The sequence below is a fragment of the Thalassophryne amazonica genome, chromosome 6, assembly GCF_902500255.1.
Source record: "Thalassophryne amazonica chromosome 6, fThaAma1.1, whole genome shotgun sequence".
NCBI lineage: Eukaryota > Metazoa > Chordata > Actinopteri > Batrachoidiformes > Batrachoididae > Thalassophryne > Thalassophryne amazonica.
The window spans coordinates 82,479,243-82,500,243 of NC_047108.1; the positions used below are offsets into that span (position 1 = coordinate 82,479,243).

At 40.9% G+C, this 21,001-nt stretch overlaps 1 protein-coding gene across 1 annotated transcript in view; it reads right to left on the reverse strand.

Annotated features, from left to right (window-relative positions):
• The window catches only part of prpf6 (PRP6 pre-mRNA processing factor 6 homolog (S. cerevisiae)), a 43,573-nt gene that overhangs the window by 7,961 nt on the left and 14,611 nt on the right, over positions 1 to 21,001 (reverse strand). The window contains exons 6-18 of the mRNA XM_034172608.1: positions 19,210 to 19,338; positions 19,030 to 19,124; positions 18,743 to 18,899; positions 18,332 to 18,494; positions 15,927 to 16,045; positions 10,425 to 10,643; positions 7,674 to 7,796; positions 7,432 to 7,553; positions 5,174 to 5,312; positions 3,120 to 3,239; positions 1,841 to 2,017; positions 1,615 to 1,748; positions 1,330 to 1,421 (exon numbers count right to left, since the gene is read on the reverse strand). Of these exons, the coding sequence (XP_034028499.1) occupies positions 1,330 to 1,421; positions 1,615 to 1,748; positions 1,841 to 2,017; positions 3,120 to 3,239; positions 5,174 to 5,312; positions 7,432 to 7,553; positions 7,674 to 7,796; positions 10,425 to 10,643; positions 15,927 to 16,045; positions 18,332 to 18,494; positions 18,743 to 18,899; positions 19,030 to 19,124; positions 19,210 to 19,338 (1,789 nt within the window). The remainder of the gene's footprint in view (positions 1 to 1,329; positions 1,422 to 1,614; positions 1,749 to 1,840; positions 2,018 to 3,119; positions 3,240 to 5,173; positions 5,313 to 7,431; positions 7,554 to 7,673; positions 7,797 to 10,424; positions 10,644 to 15,926; positions 16,046 to 18,331; positions 18,495 to 18,742; positions 18,900 to 19,029; positions 19,125 to 19,209; positions 19,339 to 21,001) is intronic.

Below are 21,001 nucleotides of genomic sequence, written 5' to 3' on the forward strand. Positions count from 1 at the left end.
AGACATGGATGACCTCTAATTTCCTGCTTTTAAACTCAGATAAAACTGAAGTTATTGTACTTGGCCCCACAAATCTTAGAAACATGGTGTCTAACCAGATCCTTACTCTGGATGGCATTACCCTGACCTCTAGTAATACTGTGAGAAATCTTGGAGTCATTTTTGATCAGGATATGTCATTCAAAGTGCATATTAAACAAATATGTAGGACTGCTTTTTTGCATTTACGCAATATCTCTAAAATCAGAAAGGTCTTGTCTCAGAGTGATGCTGAAAAACTAATTCATGCATTTATTTCCTCTAGGCTGGACTATTGTAATTCATTATTATCAGGTTGTCCTAAAAGTTCCCTAAAAAGCCTTCAGTTAATTCAAAATGCTGCAGCTAGAGTACTGACGGGGACTAGAAGGAGAGAGCATATCTCACCCATATTGGCCTCTCTTCATTGGCTTCCTGTTAATTCTAGAATAGAATTTAAAATTCTTCTTCTTACTTATAAGGTTTTGAATAATCAGGTCCCATCTTATCTTAGGGACCTCGTAGTACCATATTACCCCAATAGAGCGCTTCGCTCTCAGACTGCAGGCTTACTTGTAGTTCCTAGGGTTTGTAAGAGTAGAATGGGAGGCAGAGCCTTCAGCTTTCAGGCTCCTCTCCTGTGGAACCAGCTCCCAATTCAGATCAGGGAGACAGACACCCTCTCTACTTTTAAGATTAGGCTTAAAACTTTCCTTTTTGCTAAAGCTTATAGTTAGGGCTGGATCAGGTGACCCTGAACCATCCCTTAGTTATGCTGCTATAGACGTAGACTGCTGGGGGGTTCCCATGATGCACTGTTTCTTTTTCTTTTTGCTCTGTATGCACCACTCTGCATTTAATCATTAGTGATCGATCTCTGCTCCCCTCCACAGCATGTCTTTTTCCTGGTTCTCTCCCTCAGCCCCAACCAGTCCCAGCAGAAGACTGCCCCTCCCTGAGCCTGGTTCTGCTGGAGGTTTCTTCCTGTTAAAAGGGAGTTTTTCCTTCCCACTGTAGCCAAGTGCTTGCTCACAGGGGGTCGTTTTGACCGTTGGGGTTTTACATAATTATTGTATGGCCTTGCCTTACAATATAAAGCGCCTTGGGGCAACTGTTTGTTGTGATTTGGCGCTATATAAAAAAAATTGATTGATTGATTGATTAAATAACTTAAAGACCAACCTCATGGCACCTTTATGGGTTGAGCAAATTCCTAATATAGACCTTTTCAAAGCTGGTTATCATCAAACCAAAAACATTTTTTGTCTTTTTTCTTCGAGAAAAGTTTCAAGGCAGCTTTGACATTAGTACCTGAATTGGGACACTCCTGCAGGGCTTTGGCCATCAGCGTGTTAGCAATATTCTTCATTCCTGCCCGAAACTCTAGTCTGACCGACTCCAACCTGGTAAATACAAGAATTTCCTCATAATCAAAGGAATTTTCACTTTTGTCAGTTTCACTTCATTAATTTTCTGAAAAACTGTCAGTAATTCAGATTTTGAGATTTAAAACTGATACTCATCATTTTTTGAGTTTCTGTACATGCAAGTATATCATCTTGAAATGTATTTCATTTATTTTGTTGTGTTTCTTACCATAACTCAGGGGTCTGTGGGTTCTTGAGTCGTGCCTTCTCGAGGATTGCTCTGGCTCTGGTCAGCTGCCCTACTCTTTCTTCTAGACGGGACAGTAGCAGCCACAGTGGCACAGAGTGGGGACACTTTTTTAACTATAGCAGCACAAAAAAAGAGACAAAGACTTTTAGTTATTAGTGAAATAGTACCAGCGCACAGTCCTGTGGGCTCACTTCCTGTGTCTCACCCCTTGGTTGTAGGCCTCTCTGGCTTTGTCTATGTTTTCACACTGCTCCTCTATCTGGCCTCTCATCATCCAAAGTTTGGGGAAGTCCTCATAATGTTTCAGGGCTTCGCTGCACAATTCCTGGGCATCTTCTATTTTTCCCAACACCCACTCCAACTTCACAGACTTCATAAACACCTGGAGAGGACACATACACACACACACACACATTTTTCAGTAAAGCTTGTACTGTCATCTATCTGACAATCAGATGATGTGTGGATGCCCTCTTTCCTTTTTCAGCTGTTGGGATCCACAGGTTTTATTTCAATCCAACAGTTAACATAGAAGTTCAACATCAAATCCCCAAGTGCCTCTTTGAAGCTGCAGCTTATTAAGCCTACCCTTTTTATAGAAATATTATCCTCATTGTAACACTACATAATTTGTTGTGTAAATGGTAAACAGACTGCATTTATATAGCGCTTTTCTATCTGCATCAGACACTCAAAGTGCTTTAAAAATTATGCCTCACATTCACCCCGATGTCAGGGTGCTGCCATACAAGGTGCTCACTACACACCGGAGCAATAGGGGATTAAAGACCTTGCCCAAGGGCCCTTAGTGAGTTTCCAGTTCCTTACAAATTCAACAAATTGATTTTAAACTGCACTTGAAGCATATTTTCACAACTGCTGGCCATTAATACAAGCACAATAATATATTATGAAAAGCCATATATTTACATCCAAAACCTTAGACTAGAACACTCAAACATTGAGTGAGTGAGTGAATACACACTTTGTTCCTTTAATTTTATAAAACCTAAACATTAAGGTGCACATTATGCATAAGACCTAAATGCTACCTCAATGCATCATTAACACAAACAATTAATTAATATCATTTAACTGCCCATAGGTAGGTACACCAGTCAACACGTTAGGACAAAGCACTCAGAACGATATAGTCTCTCCAAGCAGGAGGGTCAAAACTCCAGACAAACAAAAGCAAGGACAAGCAAACTCAGAAGTGCAATCAAAGAGTGCATTCATCTGCCATATATAACTAGGCAGATACAACACAAGTCTAATTAGTCGCTGAACTCTCCTTGGGGAGATCAGATCATGTAACTATATGATTATATGCAAATCTGTTGCAGGCTTTCCCAGAAATGCTAATTTAAGTCCTGTGTGATAACATCCACAGTACTTGTTAAATTATTTGGTTTTGCTGTTCACACAAAAAGCAGATTTAGGTCCCTTCAATTAGTAATGTGAACGCAGTCCGACACACTCACCCTGGCTGTGGGAGCGCTGCTGCGGGCTTTGGCCAACAGTTTACGTGCCCTCTGATACTCATTATTTTCAGACTCTAACTTGACAGCAGCTAACCAGATTTCTTCACTGTTGGGGTTTGCCTGGAAAATAAAAGGGGAAAAAGTTCAGAACAGACAGGGTCGTGGTTTCACAAAATGACCTTTTACTTGTGTTTATTGTTTTATGGCATCAAATCAAAATAAAAACATTTAGGCATCTTCATCCAGGCAACATAAAATGTATGGTATTTAATGTGATCCAATTAAAATAAAAACTTCATACACCGACAATAGTTTTATACACAGTGTATGTATTTATTATCATTAATTTTACTATGTGGTAGTATGTAATATAAATGCACTATTCCTCCAATCAAACTGATCTAAATCATCATGGTAACATGTTAATGTGGTAAATCTGTTCAGAGCAAGCTAACTTCAGTAACTGTGTGAACATGCACAAAGAAGGAGGAAATGGACGTCAACAACACACCACGACAACTCTGAAGGCCTGATAAGCTTCAGTGGCTGTGATGGGAAAGAATATGTCCACAACCCCTGTGTGTAGTGTCACCTTTATATAATAACAGAGGACAGAAATGGCCATTTTCAAAAAGACAACACAAAATGCCACCTTGAGTTTTCCATGTGCCTTGACAAGAGATTTCATTTGTCACTATATAAAAAAAAGCCTCTTTCTGTGCCAGTGAAGAAAGTGGGCCCTTAAAGTTTTTGGCAAGAGCTGAAGGCTTTGAAATCTCAGATGCATTCTGGTGCATTTTCAGGTCTATTTACTCAACAACAACAACAAGAAATTTAAAAAAATTCTATTCTATTTTTTTGTTGGGTCAGATCAATTTTTTCACCCCAGAAAAGACTATTTCCCATATTAGCAAGATGAGAAAACTATAATACACAGTCTGTCACATGGATTAGAATATGGTGTTATTACTATTTGATAAGACCACATATTTGTATTGGACTGTTACTGTTCTCTCTCTACATTTACCTAAACATTTGACTTATATTTTCCTCCACATGAATATTTCTCTGTTATGTAAGAGAACCATAAAATGCAGATTTAGTAGGATAACATATCATGTTTGCATGGAGACTTAAGTAAATTCATCCTAAAGACAGAGTCTGATTTGTGTGAAACAACTTGAATAACTTCAGCTGATAACGAGTGCTGTCAAAACCATGATATAATAAAATCAAAGACTTACCGGGAGTGTTAATGTTTCCATATAAATGATGATTTTAAAAAGTCGGGCAGTGTTTTGGTCGAACTGGCCCCATTTGAATTTATTCATGACAAACTTTTAAATACTCTCCCTACAAAGGACATTTCACCCATTTGCTTTGTCGTTTCAACAAGAAGTAGTGTTCACTGTAAACTCTCTTTCATCCGCTGCTGTGTGGACGAGCAGCACCATGTAACATTATCCTTCAGTCTCAGATCAGGACGTGAAAACATGAGACTTAATATGCACTGTGATGTCTCATTAGAGACGTTTCAAAACAATTTCACAAATCCAGACCACAGACTAAATCCAACACCCGGCAGGTGTTGGTTTGCAAACCAACACTGTACATTACCGCCACCAACTGTTTGGGCGTGGAACATTAATGGATTGGAACATTAATGGATTCTGACGTATGCTATCAAAAATTACCTGGAAACGTTCACCCCGTAAGTAAGAACCCAGATTTCTGTGAATTTCTGGAAAACTTTCATCACTGTGTGCCATTCTAACATATGAATGATGAAGTAATCAGTAAAAGTTGTATAAACTGTTACTCCTATCAACCCCAATGGTGTTTGTAACTCCACAGTTATGCTGTCACGTTTTGTTTTTTGTTTTTTAACTCTTTTTAATAATAAAAACTACTCCTTACAGGTACTGCATGTCTATGATTATTTTCCTTTACTTTGTAGCACTGTCTGCTGTGGAATTATTTGAGACAGGAATAAGTTTGAATAGTGTGGACTGATCTTCCTGCTCTGTTGAGTGCTTGCATGATGACATCCTTACCTGGAAGGCCAGAGCAAGGATACTCCTGGCTGCAGGCACATCCTCAGCCAGCCACTTGGACTTGGCCCCCATCAACCACAGGACCTCTGCCTTAGGACAGTGAGCCACAGCCCTCTGAAGCAAGGCCTCCAAAGACTCCCTGCACAGAAACATAGGAAAACAAAATGATGTCATGCAGTAGATATTTTATAAAAAGCACATACCTGTAGAAGGTTACGATGGAAAATCAGAATGCCAGAGGTACTATTAGACACTTAATACAGTGATTAACCATTGAGCCTCATGACATCACAAAGCAAGTTAAATCTGAGCCATTAATATTTATACATCACGTTTTCATTATTTTACCCATCCATTACAAAACACTTGCTGAATAAAAACCATGAATATTAGGGCTGCAGAAAATGTATAAAAAAAAAAAAAAAAAAAAGAGTGCTCTGAGAGTACAATATCCCCCGTTGGCAAATGCTGTTTTGGTACAAGTGTTTGCTACATTCTGATAACATTTCAAGGACTTGCACCAATTTTCACAAAATTCGTCCTAACTATGGAAGGAGTTGATTTTAGAATGCAGGCACCAACTCATGAAACTGGCAATGTCTAGGTTTGTTAATCAAGGGCCATAACTCTGCCAAAATGTGTCAACCTTGTACAATTTTACAAGATGCATATTTTAAACCTATAGCAAGGATTTGTAACAGGTTACACTAAATTCTATTCCAAAGTGTGAGACGAGTTGATTTCAGAATGCAAGCACTCTTGCATGAAACTGATTGGGTCTAGCTTTGTTAATCAAGGAGCAGAACTCTTGGAAAATGAGCCCAACATGAATGACATTAAAATATGCATATTCCCAACCTACAACAAGGACTTGTCGAAGTTTCATGAAAATCCTCCTAAAACTGTGAGGAGTTGATTTCCAAACATTTATACCCTTCTTGGGACAGATGGATGGATGGACAGACACAGACGGAAATTGCCATGACATAATCCCCCTTCGGGCCTTCAGCCAGTGGGGGGATAAAAAAAATAAAAAATTATAATTGCAGATGATCAATCAATCAATCAACTTTTTTTTTATATAGCGCCAAATCACAACAAACAGTTACCCCAAGGCGCTCTATATTGTAAGGCAAGGCCATACAATAATTATGAAAAACCCCAACGGTCAAAACGACCCCCTATGAGCAAGCACTTGGCTACAGTGGGAAGGAAAAACTCCCTTTTAACTGGAAGAAACCTCCAGCAGAACCAGGCTCAGGAAGGGGCAGTCTTCTGCTGAGACTGGTTGGGGCTGAGGGAAAGAACCAGGAAAAAGACATGCCGTGGAGGGGGGCAGAGATCGATCACTAATTATTAAATGCAGAGTGATGCATACGGAGCAAAAAGAGAAAGAAACAGTGCATCATGGGAACCCCCCCACAGTCTACGTCTAAAGCAGCATAACCAAGGGATGGTCCAGGGTCACCTGATCCAGCCCTAACTATAAGCCTTAGCGAAAAGGAAAGTTTTAAGCCTAATCTTAAAAGTAGAGAGGGTATCTGTCTCCCTGATCTGAATTGGGAGCTGGTTCCACAGGAGAGGAGCCTGAAAGCTGAAGGCTCTGCCTCCCATTCTACTCTTACAAACCCTAGGAACTACAAGTAAGCCTGCAGTCTGAGAGCGAAGCGCTCTAATGGGGTAATATGGTACTACGAGGTCCAAATGAGTATCAATATTTTTTTTCTACTATGCTATTTGGATTTTCCTGCCCCTTATACATACACACATTAAATGGATTTAAAATGTCCTTAAATTTACCTCAAATTTTTGTACTACAGCCTCTGCTCCTGCAGATGTCGCTGTGGGGCTAGTAGGTTTGAGGCTGGTTGCCTTAAACTGCAGCTACTTAAACTTTGGAGGCCCACCATAGTCTAATTTGTTCCACCACCATTTTATGATGAGCCAAAGACAGTTTACACTTTTCATAATATTTCTGTGTGTGTATGTATGTATGTGAGTGAGTGAGTGAGTGAGTGAGAGAGAGAGAGAGATACTGAGTGAATGAGAAAAGAAAGAAAAAGTTTCATTGAGCTATACAGGATTACTACTCTCACCAAAGTAAGATTAAGAAGGAAAAAATGGCAATGTTGCAGTTAACTGATGAGTGATGACATATAAGTTACTAAGACAACACAGATAAACAATGTCAAAACTAAACAAGTGCTTGCTTGTGTTGCAGACAAATGTCTGTTAGATTTAGAAAAAACTGGACCTGCCTGGTGCCGTGGTTTTTCTCAAAGTAGGCAGCCCTGAGCCAGACACTCTTTTTACTGGGGAAAACTTGCAGAGCGTGGGCATAGATTGCCCTTGCACACTCCAATGCTCCATGGGCCACACACTGAGAAGTAGCACACATAAATCTCAAGTTAAACAGACAAAATGAATGAATGAATGAATGAACTACATGAATGATCTGTCCATTATCAGGATGAATATCGAGTGAAATCGAAGCACTTACACTCTCTGCATCCTCCATCCAGGTGTGTTTGCGGTCTTCCTCTTCAATGCCTATCCCTATGACAGCCCTGATCACAGCCTGGCAGGTAGCCACACTGCCTGCTTTGTCACACTCCTCTGCATCCTGCAGGACAAAAACACACATTTAAGATGACAGATGGAGAGAACTTTTTTTTTTTAACAGAATCAGGTTCTGATAGAGAACCTGAGAATTCAGACATGACAAAGTACTTTACAATGGCACAGTCATTTATTGTACATATGCCACTATACCTAGAAAGTGAATACACTCCCACTTAGCACCAACACCTGAATGAACATGGATTACTCATTGTTATCAATGTAAATGAGACACAGTTTACAAATAAACATTAACTATACTATCGATATATTCTCTATTATTAAAACACTGCGACTAAATATGTGCAATCCACTCTCTATAGGACCAAATTAAGAGCTGTGGATGCATTTTCTGTATCACATCAGATCTGTTCCTACTGGGTGCTGCCCCTTATCAACAATCCTGTTCATGATATTCATGGACAAGATTTCAAAGCACAGTCAGGGACTCTAGGGTGTCCAGTTTCGTGACCTCAGAAATGCATCTCAGCTTTCTGCAGGCGACGTGGTTCTGTTGGCACCATCAGACCATGGCTCCCTTTAGCACTGGGCAGGTTTGAGGTAGAGTGCAAAACAACTGGGATGAGGATGAGCACCTCCAAATCTGAGACCATGGTCCTCTGTTGGAAAAGGCTGGGTTGTCTACTCTGGCTGAGGGGACAGTTATTGCCCAAAGTGGAGGAGGTGATGTGTCTCAGGGTCTTGTCCACGAATGGGAGTAAGATGGAGGGTGAGCTTCATAAAAGGTTTGGAGCTGTGTCTGAGGTTTTGTGGACAGTATACCAGACTATCGCAGTGAAGAAATAACTGATCCAGAATTGAAGACTCTCTATTTACCCTTCCATCTTCACCTATGGTCATGAAGTTTGCATAATCACCTAAAGATAAAAGTCATGGACACAAGCAGCGGCAATGAGATTCCTCCATTGAGTATCTGGGTTTATACTGCAAGACAAGGTGAAAAGCTTGAATATCCTTGGAGGGACTCAGAGTACAGCTGCTGCTTCTTCACACTAAAAGAAGCAGTGGAGGTGGATAGGGCATCTGGTGAGGATGTCCCTGCTTGTCTCCCTAGGGAGGGCTTCCAGGGATGTCCAACTGGGACGAGGCCCCAGGGAAGGCCCAGGACACACTCAAGCGATTATATTTCCCTGGACCCCCCCAGGAAAAATTTGAGGATTTGGCCAAGGGTAGGGAAATGTGGAATGAGCTTGCCTACTGCCACCGTGACTTGGACCTTGATAAGCGGTAGAATATTAATGAATAAATACTGTGAATATATGGTAACAATTTTATTGCAAAAAATAAGGATTTGCTCATCTCACATCACTAATTTTGTTAGGAACCATCAGTGGTTAAGTTTCAGCTTCTTTGTTGACATTAGGACTAAGCCAATTATCTTGGTTAATGAGGACATTTTATGCTCGCAGTCATAAGAGAGTTGTCAAAAGAAGACACTGCAGTGATTGCTAACTACACTAAACAGAATGCATATCAGAGTGTTGACATTCTTTGTTTGTGCAAAATGAAACTGCAGCTTTGCCAAAGTATACTGGCACGGTGTCAAAGTTCAGATTCCACTCCACAATAAATACCCTTTAATCACAAACATTAACATTTGGAAAGCAAATCTGTCATTTTTGCCCACATGCACTGCAGATACAGCTGGGTCCACAAATATCTGAAAAATCAGTAGTTAGTTCAGTTGTCTGAAAACATACTGAAGTTGAATGTAAATAATAAACCAGACTTCAATTTGCAGACTTGTGGGTTCAATTTGGAAGCTTTCATGCATCCACTTCTTCCCAAGCCCTTAGGTCATCAGATCAGAGGCTACTGATGGTGCTGAATACTCATTTTAGAACTCGAGGGGATTGATCATTTCAATCAGTGAGTTGCACCTAGACTCCAGAATGCTCTTCCTCTGTCTTTACGCTGCCCAGACTACACTGACTCTTTTAAAAAGCGTCTAAAGACACTTTTATACAGACAAGCTTTAAGCCAGAATAGTTTTTTAATGCAGTTTTCTATTTTTACCTTGTTTTATCTACTTTTAATATGTTATGATCAATTTTTATTGTTTCTTCTTTAGCACTGATTTTTATCTGTGGTAAGTGCTACACAAATAAATGTTACTATGGGCGAATGGTCTTGGAACATGCAATGCATAATTCTGTATTTTACATTTTAATTTAATTTAGATCATGTTGTGCATATATACAGTGACATGCAAAAAATCTTAGGCATAATCCCCAATAAAGCTACAAATATACTGGAAAAAATACAAGTCTTCAACAGATCAACCAAGCATTAAACACAGAAATAAAGCAAACACTTTATAACTACCCTTGACATTTAACACAATTCTTTTGGTGAATTATTCCCTGATTTTACAAGCACATCATGTTAGTCTAATCATTATTTTTTTTCTTTCTTTAATTACTATCCTTATGTCTATGTAGAATTAATTAATCTACCTCTTTTTTTTATCTGAAAAAGTGTTACATTTTTCAAGAAATTATTTAACTCAAAGAGATGATGTCTTCAGAGCACTTGAAAATTTTCTGCAGAAGAAACCACAAACTCTCATTCTCTTTAAGAACAGACAAACCATGAAGTCGGAGGTCCGTACCTGTATCCACTGTTCTCTGTTGATCTCAACACCATTGGCACGTAGAGATGTAATTGCTCTGTCGATGATCTTGTCCACCATCTGAGTGTTACCATTTGCTTCCTCCAACTTGGCAGCAGTGATCCAGATATGGCGATCAGTGGGAATGTTCTCTCGAGCCTTATTCAGGACACGGCGGGCATTTTCATATGTCTCTAACCGGGCCAATGCCAGCCAAAGCTAAAAAAAAAACCATACAAAAATTCAGAGAGAATAAAGATCCATATGCTGAATTGTGACATGAAGTTACATTAAAGGTGATATAAATGAATCAGTGCCACGAGATGCCACACTAGCACCACAGGAGAGAAAAAAAAAAAAAAAAAAAACAAAAAAAAAAAAAAAACACAGCATCCATCTTTGGCCACTCCTCCCCAATAGTCAATCTGCAACTCACTGGTGGTCCTTGACCGATCCCTAGTGGTTTATGAGAATCTTGATAAAATATCACATTTTAAATATCATATTCTAACTGAAAAGTGTTTTCAATCTGTATAAAATGGTTCCAAATTCATAAAGATAGTACCATATAATTATTTTCATTAATTACACAACTGAAGTCATGTTATTGACTAAGTGTTCTTTGGTCTGAAAAAAAAAAAAAAATTGAACAACATTGGTCTACCACATTCAGGAGAAGGACTTTTGCAGATAGAAGGGCTCTCCACCTTGGAAAACAGAAACCTTTGCTGATTCTAGCCTGTCCAGGCTTTTAGTCACAGGGCTTTTATCTTCTGAAAGTGGTTTACTGGGGATTGGGGGAGGGTGGGATTTGTGATCTGGACATCACTGCTGTACAGCTGGTAGCTCAGTGGATTAAGCGTTACCAATAATATGTAGACCTGAATTTCATTCCCAGTCTGTGTGCTTGGACTGGGCATTTCAACTCAATTGTCCTAGTTCACTCAGCTGTAAATGGGTACCAGCCTTGACTGGGGAAATAACCCGTGTCATCCTGGTCCAGGAGTCGTCTTGGAGTTGCATTTGCTTTATGCTACAAAATCAGGGTATAAGCGCCACCACCAATTGGCCTCAGGGCCTATACAGTACATGACTTCTTGTGACTATTGTCAGCCATCTTTAAGACACATAGAGGTGTGAGTGTTCACTACTAGCAAAGAGAAGTCACCAAGAAGTGACACTGAAGACTCAGCGGTATGGAAGACTCCACTGAATTTTGAGGGTGATCCAGATCCGGATTGGCAGACATCAGAAATCTCTGACTGGTCATTAGAGTGTGGGTTTTCTGAACTGCAGTTCATACTTCTGTCCAAAACAGACACTGTTAATGTCTCTATTCCCATTCTAAACATATCCCCAGCCAGCAAACAGGAAGAATTGCTTTTCGATCTTGTATTTTAATTCTTTTCAATAATAAAAATAAGGTCCGCATCATGTGAAGCAGACCTGTTGGCAGCACACAGAGTAAATCAAGTTTTCCTTTTTTTTTTTTTTTTTTCCTTTTTAAACTCTGACCTGTTGGCACTGTTTCTCCCAGAGCCAAAATCACAGCCTAAAGAAAATGGTTATCCACACAAGATGTCTGGAACTACTTTAATTCTTTATCGTAGAATTGAGTGTGAATAACTGCAGCATTTTTAAAGAAATCCCTCTGTGTTTGCCCCGGTGTGTTGGATCAGGTGACCCTGAACCATCCCTTAGTTATGCTGCTATAGACTTAGACTGCTGGGGGGTTCCCATGATGCACTGAGTGTTTCTTTCTCTTTTTGCTCTGTATGCACCACTCTGCATTTAATCATTAGTGATTGATCTCTGCTCCCCTCCACAGCATGTCTTTTTCCTGGTTCTCTCCCTCAGCCCCAACCAGTCCCAGCAGAAGACTGCTCCTCCCTGAGAGTGGTTCTGCTGGAGGTTTCTTCCTGTTAAAAGGGAGTTTTTCCTTCCCACTGTCGCCAAGTGCTTGCTCACAGGGGGTCGTTTTGACCATTGGGGTTTTTACGTAATTATTGTATGGCCTTGCCTTACAATATAAAGCGCCTTGGGGCAACTGTTTGTTGTGATTTGGCGCTATATAAATAAAACTGATTGATTGATTTCTCAGCAGCAAACAAGCAGAAAATAAATCACTTTTTTTAAGTCCTGAAAATCTTTCGGGGGCCGTTGTGACTGATAAATCAGTTACAACGGTCCCCACATCCACCATGGCTGTCCATCGTGTCTTCAGTATTCTGCTTGCAATGAAAATAAAACCAAATAATGATCCATCAAGACAAAAAAAAAAAAAAAAAAAAGTATGTTAAATTACACTGTAGTGAATGCTGATGTAAAGCCTGGGTCCCACTGAATAATGAAGGATGAAGAAGGAGCCACACATGGGTGTGGAGTGATTATTCAAAGAATGACCCACATTTTCATGTAACATGTATCCACTACTAAGGTGCCTCTCTGTACCCCGCACGTGCCACATAGAAGCCACAACGGACAGGTCATTAGAGCCTCGAATGGCTCGTATGAGCCACGCTAAGTCATGCTAAGCCACGTATGAGCCACGCAGTGCTGTGTAGCGTGATGTTATCAAGCTATTAAAAAAACATTAAAAATAGTTACCTTAAGCTGTTCAAAATATATTCCACATGGAGCAGGAAAGAGAGGGGAAAAAGCATCCAGATGAAACAGTCCTCTGTGATTCCAGAAGTGATTAGAGGTGTTTTCAGCATCCAAGGTTTGGCTACAAAATAATTATTTAGATTATTTATATAGAGTCCAGCGCACAGAGCAGGTGGAATTGTGTGCGCAAGAGAGCCGCTTCAAAAATAGCTTCTCAGGTCCTGTGTAACTGCCAGGCGCAAGGATCATGGGCTTTTAGCAGACTCGTAATCACCACGCAAATGCCTCTAAGCCGTCGCAGTAACTCGTACACAAACTGCGCCACACTGTTGTTGCTAAATTTTTAACTTCTTGAAATTAGCGCCACGCTCAGAGAGGAGCCTCGTTAACTGAAGATAATGCCTCTAAGAGCCACTCAGAGCCATGAAACTCCCATGACAGTTGAAGAAACCTTCTCGTAGCAAAGAAAACATGCTGCGTGGATCATTATTCATCGTTCATTATTCGGTGGGACCCAGGTTTTACCATCAGCAGTCCAAGATTGCAGCAGTGCTTCCACAGCGCTGACAGTGGCTATTGTCTAAAATACGTCAGAGTGTTGTCTGTTGGTACTCTATTCTCTTTGCTAATAGTGACTCTTTATAAATGTTGGGAGGAGCAACAGTTTCACAGGGTATTCAAATGCACATCGGCCAGTCTAGCTATACAAAAGACAGCCTCCGATTACAACACAGACAGAAGGGGTGTTTCTTCACTTTCTGCGTAGGATACCATTTCACCACTAAATCTTCACACAGACTCCAGCCTTAACAAAAGAGTGTCTAAGCTGTCACAGAGCACTATCATACAGAAGCTAGTAGTGAGCTTTATACAACTACCTCTCTCTTTATCATTGCCTATGTTTGCTTCTATGTCTTACTTTGCAACTACTGTCTGTTTCGCTGGGTCTTAGACCATCTGTCTGTGATTATGTTTCTCGTAAACCCCTTTCACACCGGGCCTGCTTCGAGTTGCTTCATGTGGTGTCATGACAACGCAGGTATGTCTGCGTCCGGTGTGCGCAGCAGGGGGGTAGAGAGGAGGTGAGAACGCAGAGGAGAATCTGCAGACAGACTCAGCTACAGCCAGTCTGTGTGTGCTGATTTTTCTTCTAGTTTGTATGTCTTGTGCTGAGCTGCAGGTGTGCGCTCTGAGTTCAGTCATAGTTTAACTTCTCTGACCGCGCGCTGCATCCGCACGCAAATGAACCAACCATGAGAAAATGTGGAGATGTCTAGAGTTATGCTGTATTTTGTGGACATGTCTTGTCTCTGGAAATCAGTCTGTGAGCAGGACTTTGGAGTTTATTCAAAAACAAGTGTAAGAGAATTTAAGGAGCGAGCTGCTGCAGCTATGATTCAATCAGCATTTTTTTTTCTGTGCTCTTTTAGAGGGTGTAGTTTCACTGCATTGTGTACACGGTATAAAAACAATCCTGCATGATTTATACTTCGGGAACAATGGAACACAGCGGGATTCATAAATTGGCATCGGGTAACGTTTTATTGTGAGGGTGTGGCGTCCAGTCACATTGAGTAACATCGCTTTGCCCTGACTTGCGTTGAAACCACTTGCTTTCTGAGTCAAGCACAGGACGCAGAAAAAAATTAAACATGTTTAATTTTTGGCGTCCGATTGGCTTTGTCCTTTGCATCCCTCGTGGTGTTGTGGCGTTGAGATGCATCGTCTCGGCACTAGGTTGCATCCACATGACACAACTTAAAGTGGGCCCAGTGTGAAGGGGGCTTTAGGGCCCTATCTTAGTCGTATTGTTAAGCACAGCACAAGAGTCATTGCTCTTTTTCACCCAACACAGTCATCATTTTTAAGCCCATCACCACATTTTCTAAATAACAATACCACTTGTGCTCCTGTGGGAGTGTTGGTCTACAAACAGGTGTGACCTACCACAGAGATGGCACATTGGTATCTTCTGTGCCCAGAAAGAGTGTACATTTTACACCACCAAAACCCCAGTCCAGAACTTTAATACTGTACAAACAGAGCAACAGCCAGACACATCTTACATAAGCGGCATCACGACACACACATACACTCTGCTTGCCTGTACATATCACTGCCAGTCATCTGTAAGAGTGTAATAATATGATTGTATATTATAGCCACTTTAGCCAAAGAAAAACAGAGCTGGGGATGTAAGAAAAAAACAAACAAAAAAAAAAAACAATGTATGCAAGCGGTCTATCGCCCGCCTCCCTCAAGACAGGCAGTACAATATTTGTAAAATACATAATGAATGTGTATTTTACCGCATGACTCCAAAACATCCTTAAAACAAAATAAGATTAAACACAGCATAAAACATCTAGCCTTACTGCAGGCTTCACCTCAGGCAACTGTGGTGGACACTGTCTGTTGTCTGCTCTGACAGGTTGGCGCTAAGACTTTTACATCTTGCACCTGCTTCCTCTATACTACAGTACTGTGCCCCTGGTGTGGATAAGTTTGAAGGTAAGGACAGATGCCCCTCTGATTGGCTGACATAATGTTCAGACTACAAAATACACAAGAATAATGAACATGGTAAACCCAGCCCTTTTGCCCAGAGACTGGATTTGTGCCGGTATTTCCTGTCACTTAAATAGCAAAGTCCTCTTGGACATGCCCCAAATGGGCTTGCACCCTCTGTGCAAGTCCATTTGGCATCTGCTGTAAAGGTAGCAGGCCCTTTAGTGCCTGTGTCTCACTCTGTCCAACAAAATACACAGAAATAGACATAAGTGAAAAACAATGAGTTGCATACCATGACATAACTACAGCAAAACACAAAAAGATGAGTATATGACTCAATTTGGTCAATTTTCTGTGATAATATTGAATGTAGGTTACACATACCTCCACACTAGTAGGACAACACTCCACAGCTCTGCTAAGCATAATCCTGGCATCCTCTGGCTCCTCCAGCTCAACAGCTGTCTTCCACAGACGAACTGATTTAGAAACGTTCTCCAGGGCTACATAGGTAACAGAATTACAGAACTAATATTTTTGTTTATTTATTTATTTGGGCACAGAGACAGAGTGTGCAAAGTGATAAGGGCTTTTATTGCACCAAGGCAACAAAAGCCCTTATCACACACATATACTACAACAACAAAAAGGCTTCCTGATGCAGGAATGTTCTTGTATTACCCCTTTATCACATGCAACCAAGTGCAGGACAACAGCCATAAACAGTGTTCCATGTGCACTTTGAAAAAGTCATGCAGGTGATATGTACCACTTGTCTCCCCTGATCTCACATCTTGGACGAGAAAACATAGATCAAATCTATGTCTAACCAGATCCTTACTCTGGATGGCATTACCCTGACCTCTAGTAATACTGTGAGAAATCTTGGAGTCATTTTTGATCAGGATATGTCATTCAATGCGCATATTAAACAAATATGTAGGACTGCTTTTTTGCATTTGTGCAATATCTCTAAAATTAGAAAGGTCTTGTCTCAGAGTGATGCTGAAAAACTAATTCATGCATTTATTTCCTCTAGGCTGGACTATTGTAATTCATTATTATCAGGTTGTCCTAAAAGTTCCCTGAAAAGCCTTCAGTTAATTCAAAATGCTGCAGCTAGAGTACTGACAGGGACTAAAAGGAGACAGCATATCTCACCCATATTGGCCTCCTGTTAATTCTAGAACAGAATTTAAAATTCTTCTTCTTACTTATATGGTTTTGAATAATCAGGTCCCATCTTATCTTAGGGACCTCATAGTACCATATCACCCCAATAGAGCGCTTCGCTCTCAGACTGCAGGCTTACTTGTAGTTCCTAGGGTTAAGAGTAGAATGGGAGGCAGAGCCTTCAGCTTTCAGGCTCCTCTCCTTTGGAACCAGCTCCCAATTCGGATCAGGGAGACAGACATCCTCTCTACTTTTAAGATTAGGCTTAAAACTTTCCTTTTTGCTAAAGCTTATAGTTAGGGCTGGATCAGGTGACCCTGAACCATCCCTTAGTTATGCTGCTATAGACTTAGACTGCTGGGGGGTTCCCATGGTGCACTGAGTGTTTCTTTCTCTTTTTGCTCTGTACGCACCACTCTGCATTTAATCATTAGTGATTGATCTCTGCTCCCCTCCACAGCATGTCTTTTTCCTGGTTTTCTCCCTCAGCCCCAACCAGTCCCAGCAAAAGACTGCCCCTCCCTGAGCCTGGTTCTGCTGGAGGTTTCTTCCTGTTAAAAGGGAGTTTTTCCTTCCCACTGTCGCCAAGTGCTTGCTCACAGGGGGTCATTTTGACCGTTGGGGTTTTTCCGTAATTATTGTATGGCTTTGCCTTACAATATAAAGCGCCTTGGGGCAACTGTTTGTTGTGATTTGGTGCTATATAAATAAAATTGATTTGATTTGAAATCTGGGCTTGTGTCTCTCATGTGCCTTCTGACAAACTTTAGCTGAATGACACTATTACTTAATAATCAAGTGTGCATAATATCTGTAATATCGCAAACTAATAATGATAGAGATCAGAATATAAATACTACCAGTAGGTTTTCCATAACTAACAATGTAAATTATTGTATCTGTCTTTCTCATTCATTACTGTATGTCTTTCCATCACAAAGACCAGTGTCTTTAGTGGCCACCAGGACCCTGCAGTTAGTAATAAGGCTTTGTGAGCAGACTGATAGGCTGATATTTAAGTTCTAGTCATTCTGTGCATGTTTAAAGATGCCAACAACACCCAACATAGGAGATTTACTGGTCCTCACCTCTATCTATCAGGGCTTAACTATTCAGAGATGAATATGCTACTCAAACGTGCACTAATAACTTGTCTTCAGCTGCTCAGATGTACAATAACTGTTCCACTCTCAGAATGTGCAACCAATCATTTGTATGTGCAATATTGTCAACATTAGTAGGTGCAATATTTTAAGCTCGGTGGTAAAAAGTTTTTTTAAGTGGATATTTACCATTTATTTTCTTCTTATATGCTTATTTTTTCTCATATAGTGCTCTTAGTGTCAACTTTGTCTGTAGCATTGTAACATAAATCATTTCCTTTGAAATTAATATGCTTCGATATGTAGTTTTTACAGAGTTACATACAGAAAGCTTGCAGTCCCACTGCCTCATGCAACCACTAACTGACTCCATTAATCCTGGTAGTCACTGACAATAGCTGAGCTTCAATGCCCTGACCTTTCTCCAGGACAATGGTCTCAGTAGAGGTGCACTCACTGAGGTTTTTCTTGTCATGTTTACTTTGTAATACCATACAAATCAGAAAGCCTTACCCTTCCTCAGGACTCGTTTTTTCGCTCGGATATCAGTCTCCAACTCTGCTGCCCGGATATAGATACGGACAGACTGAGGTAGGTGACGGACAGCCTGGGCTACGACGGCTTTGGCTGTGTCACCTGGCTGCAGTCTGGCTGCCTCCAGCCAGACATCCTCACTCTGCAGAACACAAAAAATGCTTACAACTCACAGACAAACCTTTCTGTCCCCCACCCTCAACCAAAAATTTGCATCTTAGTTTGTGAATATTAATCTAATTTAAAAAAACAACCAACCATTCAGATGCAACATTGCCAATATTATATACAGTATCTACGACAAGCCATTATATTGATATTTTCATGTTAGTCATGTGAAAATTAGTGGTTCTCAATTTTTTTTTTTTTTTTAAACAGAAATATGTTTACCTTAGGACACATCTCAGTTCCTTTCATAATTAAGTTGCGGGCCACTTGTAGTTTGCCAGTGACTTCTTCCAGCCTGGCAGATGCAATCCAGGCAGGCGGGTGGTGAGGGTTGGTTTCTCTCACTGATTTCAGCAGCAGACGAGCTTTCTTGATGTCACTGGACACACACACAGACAAAAATACATTACAGAGACACAAAAGTACATAGATTCACACTGACAACTTACTGACCACAAATTAACTCCAGAATATATATATAACACTTGGTGTAAACAATCTGTTCTGACCTGATGTCTCCTCCATGGGTAGGGATCATGGAGTTGAGATCTGTCAGGTAACCCTTAGGATCCACCACTGTTTGTCCCCTCACTGAGTCAGACACCTGATGACACAGAAGTTAAAAATGCTGGATGAGGGGAGGGAAAAAAAACAAGCGTCAGAGGATGATGCACAAGACTGCAAGTTACCTGACTGAGCCTCATATCCATGAGAGTGTTCCTAGCCTGACCAATTTTCCTCATGTCCAGCTCTCCTGTCCCTGGTGTCATCAGGCCAGGGGTCATGCTTCCTGGGTAAGGTGTGTTCAAACCACCGAGCTAGTAGAGAGAACAAAACATCAATAGAGAGAAACATAATAGTCCATAGGATAACTGTTACATCCTCGGTTCAAACCCCAGCTTGACCGGAAAATCACAAAGGACCCTTGGGCAACGTCCTTAATCCCTGAGTTGCTCCCAGTGTGGAGTGAGTACTTTGCATGGCAGCACCCTGACATCAGTGTGTGAGTGTGTCTGTGTGAATAGGTGAATGTGAGGCATCACTGTAAATCGCTTTGAGCATCTGATGCAGATGGAAAAGCGCTATATAAATGCAGTCCATTTACCATAACACAATGAACACGATGTTCCAGCTGACAGTCGCAAAAAAAATCTTCTATGTGGGGGGGATCTTCACTGTAGGGGGGGTCAAACACAGTGCCTCTGGAACGTATTCACTGCACTTCGCATTTTGTTATGTTATAGCCATATTCCAAAATGAAGTAAATTAATTTTTTTCCCCTCAAAAAAAAAAAAAAAAAAAAAAAAAAAAAAAAAAAAAATCAATCTACTCAAAACACCCCATAATACCAATATGAAAAAAGTTTTGTTTTTTTGTAAAAAAAAAAAAAAAAGCAATTACAGCCTCTAGGCTTCTTGAATATGATGCCACAAGCTTGGCACACTTATCTTTGGGCAGTTTTGCCCATTCCTCTTTGCAGCACCTCTCAAATTCCATCAGGTTGGATGGGGAACGTCGGTACACAGCCATTTTCAGAGCTCTCCAGAGATATTCAAGTGGATTCAGGTCTGGGCTCTGACTGGGCCACTCAAGGACATTCACAGAGTTCTCCCGAAGCCACTCCTTTGATATCTTGGCTATGTGCTTAGGGTCATTGTCCTGCTGAAAGATGAACCGTAGCCTGAGGTCAAGAGCGCTCTGGAGCAGGTTTTGATCCAGGATGTCTCTGTACATTTCTGCATTCATCTTTCCATCACCCTGACTAGTATCACAGTGCCTGTCACTGAAAAAAAAGCCCCACAGCATGATGCTGTCACCACCATGCTTCACTGTAGGGATGGTGCCTGGTTTCCTCCAAACATCATGCCTGGTATTCACACCAAAGAGCTCAATCTTTGTCTCATCAAACCAGAGAATTTTGTTTCTCATGGTCTGAGAGTCCTTCAGGTGCCTTTTGGCAAACTGCAGGCGGGCTGCCATGTGCCTTTTATTAAGGAGTGGCTTCTGTCTGGCCACTCTACCATACAGGTCTGACTGGTGGATTGCTGCAGAAATGGTTGTCGTTCTGGAAGATTCTCTTCTCTCCACAGAGGAATGCTAGAGCTCTGACAGAGTGACCATTAGGTTCTTGGTCACCTCACTGACTGAGGCCCTTCTCCCCAACTGCTCAGTTTAGACAAGCGGCCACTTCCAGGAAGAGTCCTGGTGGATCCGAATAGCTTTCATTTACAATGGTGGAGGACAATGCATTCAATGGGACCTTCAAAGCAGCAGAAATGTTTCTGCACCCTTCCACAGATTTGTGCCTCAATAGAATCCTGTCTCGGTGGTCTACAGAGAATTCCTTTAACTTCATGCTTGGTTTGTGCTCTGACATGCACTGTTAACTGTGGGACCTTATATGGAGACAGGTGTTTGTCTTTCCAAATCAATTCCAATCAACTGAATTTAACCCTTGTGGACTACAATTAAGCTGTAAAA